Consider the following 15,008-nt stretch of genomic DNA (forward strand, 5'->3'; position numbering starts at 1 on the left):
CAAGGAACTGGATTCTGCTGACACCTGAAGAAGCCTGGAAGCTTCCAGAGCCTCTGACGAGAGCCCAGCCAGCAACACCCTGATTTTAGCCTGGGAGGCCCAGAAAAACCAGCAGCATCCGCCTAACTTCTGACACTCGGCTCCCTGAGATAACACAGGCTGTGACTGCAGGCGTGGGGGGCGTTGCTATGGCAGAAGCAGGAAACGGTCCTCCTCCTCCTTCCCTGCCCCCTCACCATGCTTCCTGGGCTCACCTACCCCCAGGGCCTCAGCTAAGCACAGATCAGAGAGAAGATGCCACATCAGGGTTGTGAAGACCACTCTGACCTTGGGACGAAGCCCTCAGCACACCTTGACTTGTGCCCTTGTGCCAAAGTCCCTTCCAGGGGCTGCGAGTTAGAGGGGGAACCAGATGGGGGTTCGTGGGCTCCCACGTAGGAGAGGAGACCCAGGCCCACAGGCAAATGCACAGGAGGTCAGCTGCTGAGAGTGTATTAGAGACAAAGGCGATGCACAGGGGCTGGGACCTTTGTGTGGGGACCCTCAGCTGGCAGGGAGGCCTCACCTCTGGTGAACAGCTCTGGAGGCTTCCTGAGCTCCACCTGCCATCTCGGCCCCGGACGAAGGATCGGCAAGTTCTTGCTTTTTCCGCAGCTTGTAATCTTCCGTTCTCTCACCTGAAAGTGAAAGTTAACACATTTGTGTCTGTCTTTTTACCACCCCATGGACTGTACCCACCAGGCTCCTCTGTCCTTGGAATTCTCCAGGCAAGAATATAGGAGTTGGGTAGCTGTTTCCTTCTCCACGGGATCTTCCCAACCCAGGGACCAAACCCAGGTCTCCTGCATTGCAGGCAGATTCTTTACTGTCTGAGCCACCAGGGAAGCCTAAGAATACTGGAGTGGGTAGCCTATCCCTTCTCCAGGAGATCTTCCTGATTGAGAAATTGAACCAGGGTCTGCTGCATTGCAGGCGGATTCTTCACCAGCTGAGCCACCAGGGAAGCCCGCATGACACACAATGATCAAGGTGGGTGTGTGAAGGACTGACACTGTGCTGGGAGGGGGCCAGGTGCTGGGGGGCAGAGGTGAGCAGGACACACCTGCTGTCAGGCGTGCTGTTCACTGGCTCCTTGGTTCACCCTGGGAAGGGCGTTGTCTGCACGAGGAAGCCACAATTTCCATCATACCCCATGCACCAATGAGGGCAGTACCCCAGCTCTGCCTGCATCTGCTCAGCCCTGCTTTCTTGTAAGTATCAGGAGAAAGGAAAGCCTAATATGAAAGGGTCAACACTAAAAGGCCACCAAAAATGGTCAAAAGTCCACAGCAGGAAAGAAAATCATCCTACACAAAGCGCTGTACACAAAGCGTAGGTGCTGAACTGGGTGCTTTCCAAGGAGCTGAGAGGTTTGGTTTCTGAGTCTGAGGTGTACTAGTCTATGTTTCCTCTTCTTTTTTTATTATTTAAAACAACGGTATATTTTGAAACAGACGACGATCAAAATTATTTTCTACTGGATTCTTACTACTACCTGAATTAACTGCTTATCCATGGACCACAGCCATAGGCTCCTCTGTCCATGGGATTCTCCAGGCAAGAATCCTGGAGTGGGCTGCCATTTCTTTCTCCAGGGGATCTTCCGGACCCAGGGATTGAACCCGGGTCTCCTGCATTGCAGGCAGACGCTTTACCCTCTGAACCACCAGGGAAGCCTAACAATATATATTTACATACATATTTTCAGATTTATATATATATATATTTCATATTTCCTAGTCATCTTGTACACGCTGTGTCCTATGTCGTCTCAGTCATGTCTGACTCCTTGTGACCCCATCGACCGTAGCCCACCAGGCTCCTCTGTCTATTGGATTCACCAGACAAGTGGGTTGCCATGACCTTCTTCAGGGGATCTTCCTGACCCAGGGATCGAACCCAAGTCTCTTTTTTGTCTCCTGCGCTGGCAGGTAGGTTCTTTACCACTAGCGCCACCTGGGCTAGTCATCTCAGATCATGCTTATTCTTAGCTGCTGCTGCTGCTAAGTCGCTTCAGTCGTGTCCGACTCTATGCGACCCCATAGACGGCAGCCCACCAGGCTCCCCTGTCCCTGGGATTCTCCAGGCAAGAAGCCGCTACATTTATCTAGTTACACTCACCTAGTTGCCATACTGACTGAGCTATGAGATGTCAACAGGCCACCGAACTCCCTTGGACCCAAGCTTTCTAGAATTAATAGAAAGGTCCATCCTGGATGATCCCCAGGGGCATAGCATTCTAGGACTCTTTAATAGTTGACAATGGAAAAAGGAGTTCATGTGATCAAGTTATATTATTTTAAGGCATTTGCTGAGAAATCCTCTCATTAAGTTGGGGTATCAGGGAAGAAGGAAATTAGAGCTGAGAGGATGCAGGAAGGGTGAGCCTGAGCCTAGCTCCACAAGTCGGGAAACTGAGGCTTAGAGAGGGGATGTGAACACCCCGGTTCCTGAATGTTCCACAGGGACAATCAATCATGTCTGCCTCCTGCTAAAGGAGACCTACCCTTACTTGAGAAAACCATCAAGAAGGATCTGTAGCCAGGTGGCAGATTTCTGGGCAGGTCCCAGATTTTATTTGAATGTAGAGCTCTAGTTCCCCAGGGCCAGGGCAGGAAAAAAGCAGCAGCTGAGCTCATTGAGAAAAATAAGATTCACGGAAGACCTGCTCCCAGGACCGGCTGCCCGTCCTTTGTCTAGAGATTGTGGACAATCCAGGAAAAACCCATCGGAGAAAATGGGATTCTACCCTGCCCCAAAGCCCCGGGTGTAGGGAGGACTGTTATAAGAAGGGACTTTAAGGAACTGGTATTTGTCTGTTACTCAATGATGTTCTTGCTGGCCCTGGGGGTCTGGTCTGCTCCACCTCCCGGGGGGCCTCGTACGAGAGCCCAGGGAAAAACTGGCTCTCATGTGTAAATGTGCCCACATATGGGCCATTGGCCTGTTCTTACTCATTGTCACTATGACAGCTTAAGTTGAGGGAACTTCTACCTCTTTGGCCACCAGGAAGCCCAGAGGCAAACGCATGTCCCCTCTTGAGTAGGAATGTGCTCACATATGTCCCAGACGATGACAGAACCTTAACTCCATCTCACTGTCCCCTCCTTGTCCTGATTCATCTACTTAAAAAAAAAAATTCTGTTGTACTGTATAGATATGTTTCTTTAAGTGCTTTTTCAAAAGCCTTTGGGGGACAAGTCATTGTCATTGAAAGTGTTAGTTGCCCAGTCATGTCTGACTCTCTGTGACCCCATGGACCGCAGCCCACCAGGCTCCTCTGTCCATGGGATTCTCCAGGCAAGAATACTGGAGTGGGTAGCCACTCCCTTCTCCAGGGGATCTTCCCAACCAGGGGTTGAACCCAGGTCTCCTGCATTGCTGGCAGATTCTTTATCATCTACGCCACCAGGGAAGCCAAGGTGGCTTCAAGGTGGTTTGGGGGACAAGGCAAGGATAAATAAATACATAAAACATAAAAAAATTAAACCCCCTTAAATAACCATTTGAAAACGCTGACATCCCGCCCTGTCCCCAACTAAGAGCACATCTGGCTCGCTGCTGGCAGGACTTCCTCGTGGAGGGCACCATACTCTGCAGGGTCTTCAGATGCTGCAGCCTTCTCTCCTCATGGTCCTGCATGACCCTCCCAATCTGCTGGTAATACGCCTGCATGAGCCGACTGATGCCAGGGCTAGTCACATAGACGCTCTCCACGGCTGCCTCCATCAGCGTTCTCTGTGGGCAGGAGGGGAAAAGTCTTAGTAGAGGGCACACACAGAGCCAGCTACGGCCAACCCAGTCCTGGCTCCCATAGTCCACTTGCTCCCAAACTTCGCTGGTTCAGAGCAGGTAGCGAGTACCTGGCTCGTTTAAACCAGCATTAATAATCTTATTTTCCTTGGTCAGGGATGGTCTGACGTTGGGTGTATGACCCAGTTCTGACCAGTGAGATGCAAAGTTAGGGAGACTCTGTTGAGGGCTTCCCTTTTCCCAACATTAAGCAAAGCCTTGGTGAGGGTGATAGACTTTGCTGTTTCCCTCTTCTGGCCAGGACACAGACTGATGTCTGGAGCAGCAGTAGCCATTTTGAGACCCTGAGGCAACAAAACCAACACCAAGAATGATGGATCAGAAAGAAAGAGGCTGGTCCTTGGTCACATCACTGATCCTCTGTGCCAGCCTGGAACCACCACATTGCTTGTTATGTGAGATCAGTAACTTCTATTTATTTAAGCACAGATTTCTGTCACTTGCAGTTATACGCAGTCTTCAATGACACACCTTTGAACTCAAAGCAGAACAGAGAAGAAACGCTGGGATGCCCTATCACTGGGGACATGTTGGTTGGGCACTCGTAAAGTCATCACCTTTTACCTCATGAGATGATGGGCAAAGGTCAGGTTCGAGTCCCCATTTCAGCAAACATTTACTGAATGGCTTCAAGCTTTGGGCAAGAAAAAAAAAAGCCCATTCATTATTGTTGAGTGATTCCTTATGTTCGTAGGGCTGAGAAATACACCCTGACGTGCTGGCATGGATGGAAGCCGTGGCGGTGAGGAGGGCTGCAGCTCAGGATGCAGAGGAGATGAGAGCCCATCTCCTCACCCCTAAGTCCTGTTCCTCCCTTACTGCAGCCGCTTCTCTCTTCCTCTCCATCCAACATTCACATCTGACTTTGCCCCCAAGGACTCTGAGCTCTGGCCTTGCACTTCCAGTCAGGAGCTCCCACTGACAGCCTTCCTTGGATTTCATTTAGCACGTGTAACGCAGAAGACAGGAAGTCCCTCTTCTCCCCAAGCAAACCACCTGCACATCACACCTTATGTCCCTCTAGCCTCCTGCCACAGGGGGCCGATCTCCACCCCTCCGCATTGCAGCCCTCCTCCCTTCTCCAGGGCCTCCGTCCTGGCCACCCTCCTTTCCTCCTCCCTGGTTTTTCTGGCTAGAAAGTCAAGTCAGCAAACACATTTGCTCTAGAATCTCCAACATTTCAGCCCTCTCTCGATCCCCCTCGGCACTGCCTGCATCTCAGCTCCCATGCAGTACAACTTCTCAAGGTTAGCGTGTCCTCTCCCAGTAGACGGTAAGCTCCCTGAAGGCAGGAATGCAGCTGCCTGGCTCCTCTGTCCCAGCACCTGCCACAGGGCCCAAGGCCAAGGGGCCCTGTGAACAGAGGTCCAGCAAAGAACATCCTTCCAGACACTGGGCCCACGTTCTTTCTGGTGGGTGTGTGTCTGGCGGGGGTCCGTTATTTAACCCTGACTCAGAGTCCTCTGGAGAAGCCGAGGACAAGACGAGCCACACATGCATTTCATTCTGTTTTCGCGTAACAACCATCGATTAGGTCAGAGCTGTAAGGTTTTAGGAGAGGGAAGAGACTCTCCCAGCATCACTAGCCCTGAGGTCTGGATGAGGAAGTGTGGCAGACACAAGAGATCTGGAACCAGATGGGGTGTTTCAGAATTGAGGGGCCAATCTCTCTGCTGTGCAGGTGAGTGGCTTTATGTAAATGAAGGGACTCATGGAAGTGCCCTCGAGGGTCCTGGCACATCCCAGATGGGTCTGCTGCCAGCCCAAATCTAAAACACCTCCCATGGGTACCAGCCTCAGACGCTCTCTGCTGAGATCTGCAACACATGGGGGTCCCCTGCCTTTTCTCACAGCTTGGGGGAGGAGGCAGGCAAGGAGAAGCCAAGCACATGCTGGTCATTCCAGGCATGACCAGCTTCCAGTCCCAGCCACTCACTGCGGCTGGGAGGCTTTAAGCATGTCTTCCGCCCAATGAAACTCCTCAGTCTTCCTACCTGAACAATGGGAAGAAAAATTATCCTTTCTGGGCAAGGGCTGTGGTAATAGCCCAGTGAGATGAGGCAGTCAAAGCCCCACACACCCACCCCTCCACTGACTTAGAAGGGCAATGCCCATGTCACTTCTTACGAAGGCAGTTTTCACTCCTGCGGTTTGTTATAACTCAGTGCAAGGAGAAAACCATGGCTTACTCAGGTCAGACTGATGTTAGCAGAAATGGTCAGCAATCAGGGACAACTCCACCAGTGCTCAGGTTCCCACAGAGGTGGCCAAGGGCAGGGAGGGCCTGCCTCTCGGGGAGGGACTTAGGCTCAGACTCTGTTCTCTGCCACTGACTCACTGGGAGGCTCTGGCTGAAATGACATTCCTCTCGGAGCCGCTGCAAGGACTGAGCTGGTGCTCAGAAGGACAGGAGACAGGGCCGGGCAGCGGCAGAAATCCTCACCGCTCCACAGGGCAGGCGTTCCCTCTTACAGGGTAGGGGGAAAAGGCAGCTCAGAGGCAAAGAGCTCTGCAGGGCCCGAGGCTCCTGGGCAGGCCCAGCTGCTGCTCTGCTCAAATCCCTCCTCTTGTTCGCCCCTGACCCCTGCCTCTAGTCCCCCGGGCTCCCCAGAGGCTGGGGCGGCCCCGCACCTTGAAGTCGTCCATGTCCTTGGCCCGGCTCCTGGAGGCTGTGTTCCGTGCGTGGCTCAGCAGCGCTTGCCCGATGGTGCGCTCTGTGTGCTGCTGAAGCAGCTGCCCGACCTCCTGGGCCTCGGCCAGGAGCTGCTGCTGAAGCTGCAGGCGCGTCTGCTGCGCCTCCTCCTCCAGCCTGCCGGCCTCCTCCAGCACACGTGCCTCCTGGAAAAGTTGGGCGGGGAGAAGACTGGAGACCCCTGTCGCCTGCATGGATGCTCTGCGTGTGTGTTAGTTGCTCAGTCATGTCCGACTCTGCGACCCCACGAACTGTAGCCCGCCAGGCTTCTCTGTCCATGGAATTCTCTAAGCAAGAATACTGGAGTGGGTTGCCATTCCCTGCTCCAGAGGATCTTCCTGAGCCAGGGACTGAACCCTGGTCTCCTGCATCGCAGGCAGATTCTTTACCATTTGAGCTCCAGGGAAGTCAACGGATGCTCTGGTCAGGACCAAACCAGGAGGTGGGGTCGGCCCTGCCCGGGGTCCCAGGAAGGTTGGAGAAGGGGTAGGAAGTGGGCACCTCTGGGCTGGCAAAAACTTGTACACAGTGGATGATCCCTTCAGGCATTTATTGAGCACCAACAGTGTGCCCCAGAGAAGGCAATGGCACCCCACTCTAGTACTCTTGCCTGGAAAATCCCATGGGTGGAGGAGCCTGGTGAGCTGCAGTCCATGGGGTCGCTAAGAGTCGGACACGACTGAGTGACTTCACTTTCACTTTTCACTTTCATGCATTGGAGAAGGAAATGGCAACCCACTCCAGTGTTCTTGCCTGGAGAATCCCAGGGACGGGGGTGCCTGGTGAGCTGCCGTTATGGGGTCGCACAGAGTCGGACATGACTGAAGCAACTTAGCAGCAGCAGCAACAATGTGCCCAGTGCCATCCGTGGCTCTTTACATGTACAAGAACTTGCTCGTTCACCCCAAACACTCTGAGACCTGAACACCAGGAGTGATGAGGACACAGAGGAGCAGAGACGCCGAGCAACTTTCTAAAAGTCACATAGCAGAGAGGTTCTTCAGTAACATCTGAGTCTGAGAGTAGTCTGGGACATCATGGAAGCCAACATAGGGCCCATGGGGAGTCCGTCTCTTGAAGGAATAGGTGTTGGAGAAGGAGGGTGGGGAGTCGGAGGAAGGGCAGGAAGTGCTGCCTGCTTCCCACCAAGGGAAGCCGAGAAAAAGAGACGGTGAGCTTGTCCCTCACTCGTAGGTCAAAAAAACACCAGCTGCTCATACAGCTCAGTGGCTATAGGAGCCCTGGAGTCAGACTGTTTGGGTTTAAACCCCAGCCCTGCAATTCACAGTCTTTCTTTAGATTTGTGAAGACCTTAAAACAGACCACAGAGCCCTCTCCTCTCAACCTCTGATGATGACTGTACCTATCTGTGTTCTGACTTCTTGTGCAACTTTAGTATAATTGTCGTTATCATATACACTGCAAGCTTTGGGCATACTGAGTGCCCCCAACAGGGGGTACCTATTGTGCCATTGTCCCCATTGCTTGTTTAAAAATTTATTTATTTACTTGGGGGCTTCCCTGATGGCTCAGTGGGTAAAGAACCTGCCTACAATGCAGGAGACACAGGAGAGTGGGAAAATGGCAACCCACTGTAGTATTCTTGCCTGAAAAATCCCATGGACAGAGAAGCCTCGTGGGCTACAGTCCAAGGGGTCACAAAGAGTCGGACATGACTAAGCAACTAAGCACTCATTTAATTATTTGGCCGCACCAGGTCCTAACTGTGGCACACAGGAGCCTCAATTTTCATTGCAGCTTGCAGGATATTTTTAGTTGAAGCATGCAAGATCTTTGATTTTTTTCTCTCAGTTGCAGCATGCAAACTCTTAGTTGTAGCATGTGGGATCTGGTTCTCTGGCCAGGGATTGAACCTAGGCCCCCGGTGCACTGGGAGCAAGGAATCTTAGCCACCACCAGAGAAGTCTCCAGGATTGGGGCTCTGACTAAACCAGACTGGAACCTGGAAGCCAAGGAAGTGGCATTCCTGTTCTGGGATGGGCAGGGGGCTGAGGCACGGTCTTACCAAGGCTCTGAGCAGTTGCCACTGGTGCTCATCCAGACACTGGGAGGAGCCCTGCTCCAGGGCGTGTTGTTCCCGCAGCTCCTGGAGAAGGCTCTTCTTCCCCGACAGCCTCATCTGGGCCAGGGTGGTGATGGCGCTGCCGCGGAGAGCCAGCCTCCGGAGAGCTGAGCGCAGGAGCAGTCTGTGCCCCTGCAGGATGCACTGAGTGGACCTTTGGAGACAGTGGAGAGGAGGTTGGGGTGGGGGGTGAGTGTTCCTGGCTTCACTGAGTGTGGTGGTTAATTTTACGTGTGAGCTTGACTAGGCCATGGGCTGAATGGACAGCTGATCCAATATCATTCTGAGAGCTGCTGTGAGGGTGTTTCTGCATGAGATTAACGAATAAATGAGTAAAGCAGATGGTCCTCCCTAAAGTGGGTGGGCCTTGTCCAATCAGTTGAAGATCTGAAGAGATGAAATGGCCCACTTAACCACGAGTAAGGAGCAACTCCCTCCTGCCTGCCTGCCTTGAGTGGGACATGGTTTTCTTTTGTACTTCCTTCTCTTTGTACTTAAACTGGAACATTGGCTTTTCCTGGGTCTTGGAACTGCTGACCTTCAAACTGGATGTCACACTATTAGCCCCCCGAGTTCTCAGGCCTTTGAACTTGGGACTGAAATTACATATTGGTTCTTCTGAGTCTCCAGCTTGCCTACTGTGGATCTTGTAACTTCTCAGCTTCTCTATGCCTGTACCTATGCATGCATGCTAAGTTGTTTCCGTTGTGTCTGACCCTTTGTAACTCTGTGGACTGTGGCCCTCCAGGCTCCTGTGTCCATGGGATTCTCTAGGCAAGAATACTGCAGTGGGTTGCCACACCCTCCTCCAGGGGATCTTCCCGACCCAGGGATTGAACTCGTGTCTCCCATGTCTCCTGTATCGGCAGGGAAGCTCTTTACCACTAGCGCCACCTGGAAAGCCCACCTATATCTCTATTTATCACCTATACTATATCTTCTATTGGCCCTGTTTGGAGAACCCTGACTAATACACTGACCCACTAAGAAACACCCCACAGGGAACCTTTCCAGAGGCAACAGGTTAAAATTATCCCATCTTCTGCTGCCCATCCTTTTAGATGTGGGTTATAGTCAGTCATCTGTCCTTTGATTAACCTTTTTAACTTTATCACATTCTGCCTCAAGTTTCAGACACATATATACAGTTGCCTTCAGTACATATCCACTCAAATTTCTTACATGACTCTCAAAATTAACATTCAGAACTGAAATCATGAACTATTTTTGAGTTCCTATCTCAATGAGTCAAGTAGGAAACTCTGGTTTAGAGAGGTTCAATATTTGGTTTTATAACTTGAGGTATTTTCTTACAGCCTGAAAAGTGGAACAGAAAACTGTCAGTCAGTTTACCAAGGAGGAGAGAACCAGCAAACACTCCTAAAAATAAGAAACCACCCCTTGTAAAGACCTAATTTTGAATCAGCTAAATTCACCAGTGGAGTGGTTGATCTGCCACTGTCTGAAATCCCTGCTGCAAGTAAGATAAATCCTATCTGGAGGAAGATCCCATCATTCAAAGTCCTAAGTTATTACTACGATTTTTTAATAACACTGTCTAGCATTCAATAAAAATAACCAGACTTGCAAACAGATAAGAACTGACCAAAAATAAAGGAAAAAAAAAACAGACAATAGAAACATACCCACAAGATACTGGATATTAAAATAGTCAGCTATAATGAATATGTTCAGGAAATTAAATAAGATGAATCTGATCAGAAAACTGGAAACTATGACAAAAATAAAGTGGAAATTCTAGAACTAAAAACACAGTAACCAGCATTAAGAATTCAGTAGATGAATTGAACAGCAGATAAGACACAACTGAGGAGAGTGTGAAGGGGAAGAGAGCCAGAACAAGTTATCTAGACTGAACTACAAGGAACAAAAATATAGAATAGCATATAACACAAATAACCTAAGGTAAAAAAATCTAATAAACATAAAATTGCATTCCCAGGAAGAGTAGGAAAAGAATAAGCAGAAGGAATATTTAAAGAGATAAAGATTCGGAATTTTAAAAAACCGATCAATGATAGCAAATTACAGATTCAAGGATCACTACAGATTTAGTAAAAACAAACAGGAAATGCACAAAAACCCACATCCATGTTTAGGCATATTATAATAAAATGATGAAAACCAAAGAACAAAAGAAAATCTTGAAAGCAATCAGAAACAACTGAAATCAGAAACAAAAGATTTCTTTAAAAGTATTTAAAAGACAGCTAAACTAGGATTTTACACCCAATGAAAACATTCCTCAAAAATGGAGATAGACATTTTCAGACAAACAAAATTTAAGAAAATTTGTCAGTATCTAAAATAAACAGAACCTTCATACAAAAAGATATACTCCTAGGTGGACACTTAAAAGGATGCAGGAAAGAATCAAGAGCAACATGAAGTGTAAATCTAAATGAATACTGACTGCATAAACCAAAACCAGTATCTTGTGGAGTTGCAAATGTACAAAGAAAGTCAAAGTGAAAGTCTCTCAGTCATGTTCAACTTTTTGCAACCCATGGACTGCAGTCCATGGAATACTCTAAGCTGGAATACTGGAGTGGGTAGTCTTTCCCTTCTCCAGGGGATCTTCCTAACACATGGATCAAACCCAGGTCTCCCGCACTGCAGGCAGATTCTCTATGTACAATGCCCAATAAGAAAAGCATTTTTCCTCTGTGAGAGAGAAACTAATGGAAATAAAGCATTCTACTGTCTTGAAAGAAGGAACATGTTAACGTATGCTATATTTTGGCACACAAAGGATGCAATTCAAAATCTCTGAACCATTAAAACCACAGTAAAAGAATATATAACTAATAAGGTAAATCATTAATATATAATATATATATATTATTATATATATATACTATATATATAATATATAACTAAAAACTAAATTAGAGAGAGAAAATAGAAAATAATAAAACACCTAAACCAAAAGAACTGTGGTATTGGGGAAGACTCTTGAGAGTCCCTTGGACTGCAAGGAGATCCAACCAGTTCATCCTAAAGGAGATCAGTCCTGAGTGTTCACTGGAAGGACTGATGCTAGAGCTGAAACTCTAGTACTTTGGCCACCTCATGCGAAGAGTTGACTCATTGGAAAAGACTCTGATGCTGGGAGGGATTGGGGGCAGGAGGAGAAGGGGACGACAGAGGATGAGATGGCTGGATGGCATCACTGACTCGATGGACATGAGTCTGAGTGAACTCCGGGAGTTGGTGATGGACAGGGAGGCCTGGCGTGCTGTGGTTCATGGGGTTGCAAAGAGTAGGACACGACTGAGTGACTGAACTGAACTGAACTGAAACCAAAATAAGGTAAGAGAGGAGAGGAAAAGGAACATAGAGCAGATTGGAAAAACGTAAAACAAACAGAAAGGAGATAGATTAAAAATCTAAATATATTACCATAAAGTTGTACATTAAATATAAATGGACTAAATATTAGTACTATTAAAAGACATAGTTTTGAGACTAGATAAATCTTCCAATTGCTCACTACTGTCCTTAACTTGCTCACCAGATTCTCCTTACTTGTTTCCATCTCCTGATACCTATCCAGCAATACAGCTATCCACATGCTTCTTGATATATACACAAAATAATTTCCTGGAAAGGACTGGGCAACTAGAAAATTAGCTATATCTAAATAATTTTTCTTATGTAAAGTAAGGAAAAAGAAATATTTTTCAGGAAGCTGAAAAAGTGATACCACATTAATAACTAAAGAAAGAATATTTTAAAATATAAAATTTGTTAATAAATGAGGAATGACTGAAAATGGGCAAACGTGGTCTTTTTAGGAGTGATGGAAGTTTTTTACAATTGGATCGTGGTGATGGGTGCAGAACTCTTAAAATTAACTAAAAATCATTGAATTGTACTCTTAAAAATAATGTATGTAAACTATCCCTCACAAAAGGTGTTTTAAAAGTTTCTATGAAAGACAACTCTATGAAGTAGGTATTGTTAGCCCCATTTTATGGATGAGAAAATTGAGGGTAAGAACAATTCATGTGCCTACACCAGGTCTGACTTCAACCTTTCATACATGGCACTCTGCTATCACTGTGTATTTCATATTCATGTTCATAATTTGGGTGTTCTCAAAACTACACTGTAAGGGAGGCCCAGGGGGGTGGGAGCTAACTTACAGATGAGGACACGGAGGCTAGCATGGAGCATCACACTGGACAGAAGGCCCCCAGCGTACATAAAGTTATACTCACTCTTCACTGAGGCTGCCAAGTTGGCCCAAGACTCGGTGGATGATGTTCTCATGGTCATCTCTCAGGTGTGTCTGTAGCAGAGTGGACAGTGCATGCTCCTCCATCCACACCTAAACCCCACAACAGAGGGACAGGGGTCAACCTCAAGTTCACTTCATCCATCAGTGCTTTGTCAGATCATACTTTTTGTTTCTTATTTTTAAAAACCCCTCTTTTGATTTAATTAATTTTTCTCTTTTGTGCTAAGTCACTTCAGGCATGTCTGACTCTGTGTAACCCCATGGCCTGTAGCCCACCAGGTTCCTCTGTCCATGAAGTTTTCCAGGCAAGAATACTGGAGTGGGTTGTCATTTCCTACTCCAGGAATTGTCCCAGCACCATTTCTGATATAATCTATCTTCTTATGACTGGCCTGTCATGCCACTTTGTCTGACATAGTTTCCATGTGCACATGAATCTCATTCCAGGCTCTTTATTTAATTCTGCAGGTCTGTCTGTACCAGGACATCACACTTTAAGTTCTGCAATTTATAACAAGAGTTCATAGCTGCTAGAGCACGTCTTCCCATAGTCTTTTGTACAAAACTGTCTTAGCTATTCTTGGTTCCTTTCCTTCACACATGAATTTTAGGGTCTGTATATCAAGTTTGGGGAAAAGCTTTTTGGGGATTCATTTTGTAATTAGATTAAATTCATAGACTTATTTATAGAAATTGAATTTTCCTATCCAAGAACAAAGCCTTTTTCTCAATTCTTTATCCTTTCAATAACATTTAATAAACTTCTCCACTGGACTGTGTCATGTCCGACTCTTTGCGACCCCATGAACTGTAGCCTGCCAGGCTTCTCTGTCCATGGAATTATCCAGGAAAGAATACTGGAGTGGATTGCCATTCCCTTTTCCAGAGGAACTTCCCAACCCAGGGATCAAACCCTGGTCTCCTGCCTTGCAGGCAGATTGTTTACCGTTTGAGCTACTGGGAAGTCTTCTCCATTAAGCTCTTATAAACACTGGTCAGATTTATTTTTAGGCACCCTGTAGCTTTTATTCTAAAGGGGATCTTTATGTTATCACTACTGTTCTCTTCTAGTGCTTTGAAAGTTACCTATTCTATTTCTATTCTATCTACATTAAAAAATTTTAACATATATTCCTGATTCCACAAATCCAAAGTTAATCAACATTTCTCTTACCTTAGGATTCATGACGGTCAGCACGTCTGAAAATTTCTCATCCATTATCAGCTTCAATATTATCTCGCTTTCATTCTCTCCATTCTCTCCTTCTAGAATTGCTGGAACACTAAGGAAGTCCCCCCAGGACTTTCACATTCTATTCCCATACCTCCTGCTGCTGCTAAGGCACTTCAGTCGTGTCCGACTCTGTGTGACCCCACAGACGGCAGCCCACCAGGCTCCCCCGTCCCTGGGATTCTCCAGGCAAGAACACTGGAGTGGGTTGCCATTTCCTTCTCCAATGCATGAAAGTGAAAAGTGAAAGTGAAGCCGCTCAGTCGTGTCTGACTCTTAGCGACCCCATGGACTGCAGCCCACCAGGCTCCTCCATCCATGGGATTTTTGAGGCAAGAGTACTGGAGTGGGATACCACTGCCTTCTCTGCCCATGCCTCCTAATCTCTCATTTTTTCCATCTCTTTAGCCCTCCATGTCATATTCTGAACTACTGTCTCACCTTTATCTCCTAGTTCACACATTGTGTCTTCAACAACATTGAATTTGATATTTAACATCCATTAAACTTCTGTTTTCATGATTATAATTTTCATTCATAAAAGTATATAGTTTTTAAATATGCCATCTTTTTATATCATGTCTTGTTTTTATGCTAGTAATTCCTCTTGTTTTTTTTTCTTATTGTTTCAAACATACTTCCTTTATAAGTGCTCTCTAATAGTCTCTTCATCTGAATTTCTTGGTGCTTGTGGTCTAAACTTGGTGCTTGCTGTATGTGCTGGCTCTCACTTATGGCAGATTGTTCCCTGTGTGTTTCGTAATTCTGGATGTTAGCTCATCTTCAGTGTGGTTTTGTCTGTGAACATCTTGTGAGGTCCCAGGCCACACAACTGATGTACTAAAAAGAATAGCAGAAACTCAAATCTAAGTCTGTCTGTCTCCAA

The 15,008-nt window shown here is 47.2% G+C and overlaps 1 protein-coding gene across 4 annotated transcripts in view; it reads right to left on the reverse strand.

The window, feature by feature from the left end:
• Positions 1-15,008, reverse strand: part of EVC (EvC ciliary complex subunit 1) — a 93,821-nt gene that overhangs the window by 8,644 nt on the left and 70,169 nt on the right. For all 4 annotated transcript variants that reach the window (XM_069593229.1, XM_069593228.1, XM_069593227.1 and 1 more), the window contains exons 13-17: positions 12,872-12,981; positions 8,571-8,781; positions 6,484-6,690; positions 3,633-3,777; positions 566-677 (exon numbers count right to left, since the gene is read on the reverse strand). In XM_069593229.1, the coding sequence (XP_069449330.1) occupies positions 566-677; positions 3,633-3,777; positions 6,484-6,690; positions 8,571-8,781; positions 12,872-12,981 (785 nt within the window). The remainder of the gene's footprint in view (positions 1-565; positions 678-3,632; positions 3,778-6,483; positions 6,691-8,570; positions 8,782-12,871; positions 12,982-15,008) is intronic.

Source organism: Ovis canadensis, chromosome 6 (genome assembly GCF_042477335.2).
Source record: "Ovis canadensis isolate MfBH-ARS-UI-01 breed Bighorn chromosome 6, ARS-UI_OviCan_v2, whole genome shotgun sequence".
Lineage (NCBI taxonomy): Eukaryota > Metazoa > Chordata > Mammalia > Artiodactyla > Bovidae > Ovis > Ovis canadensis.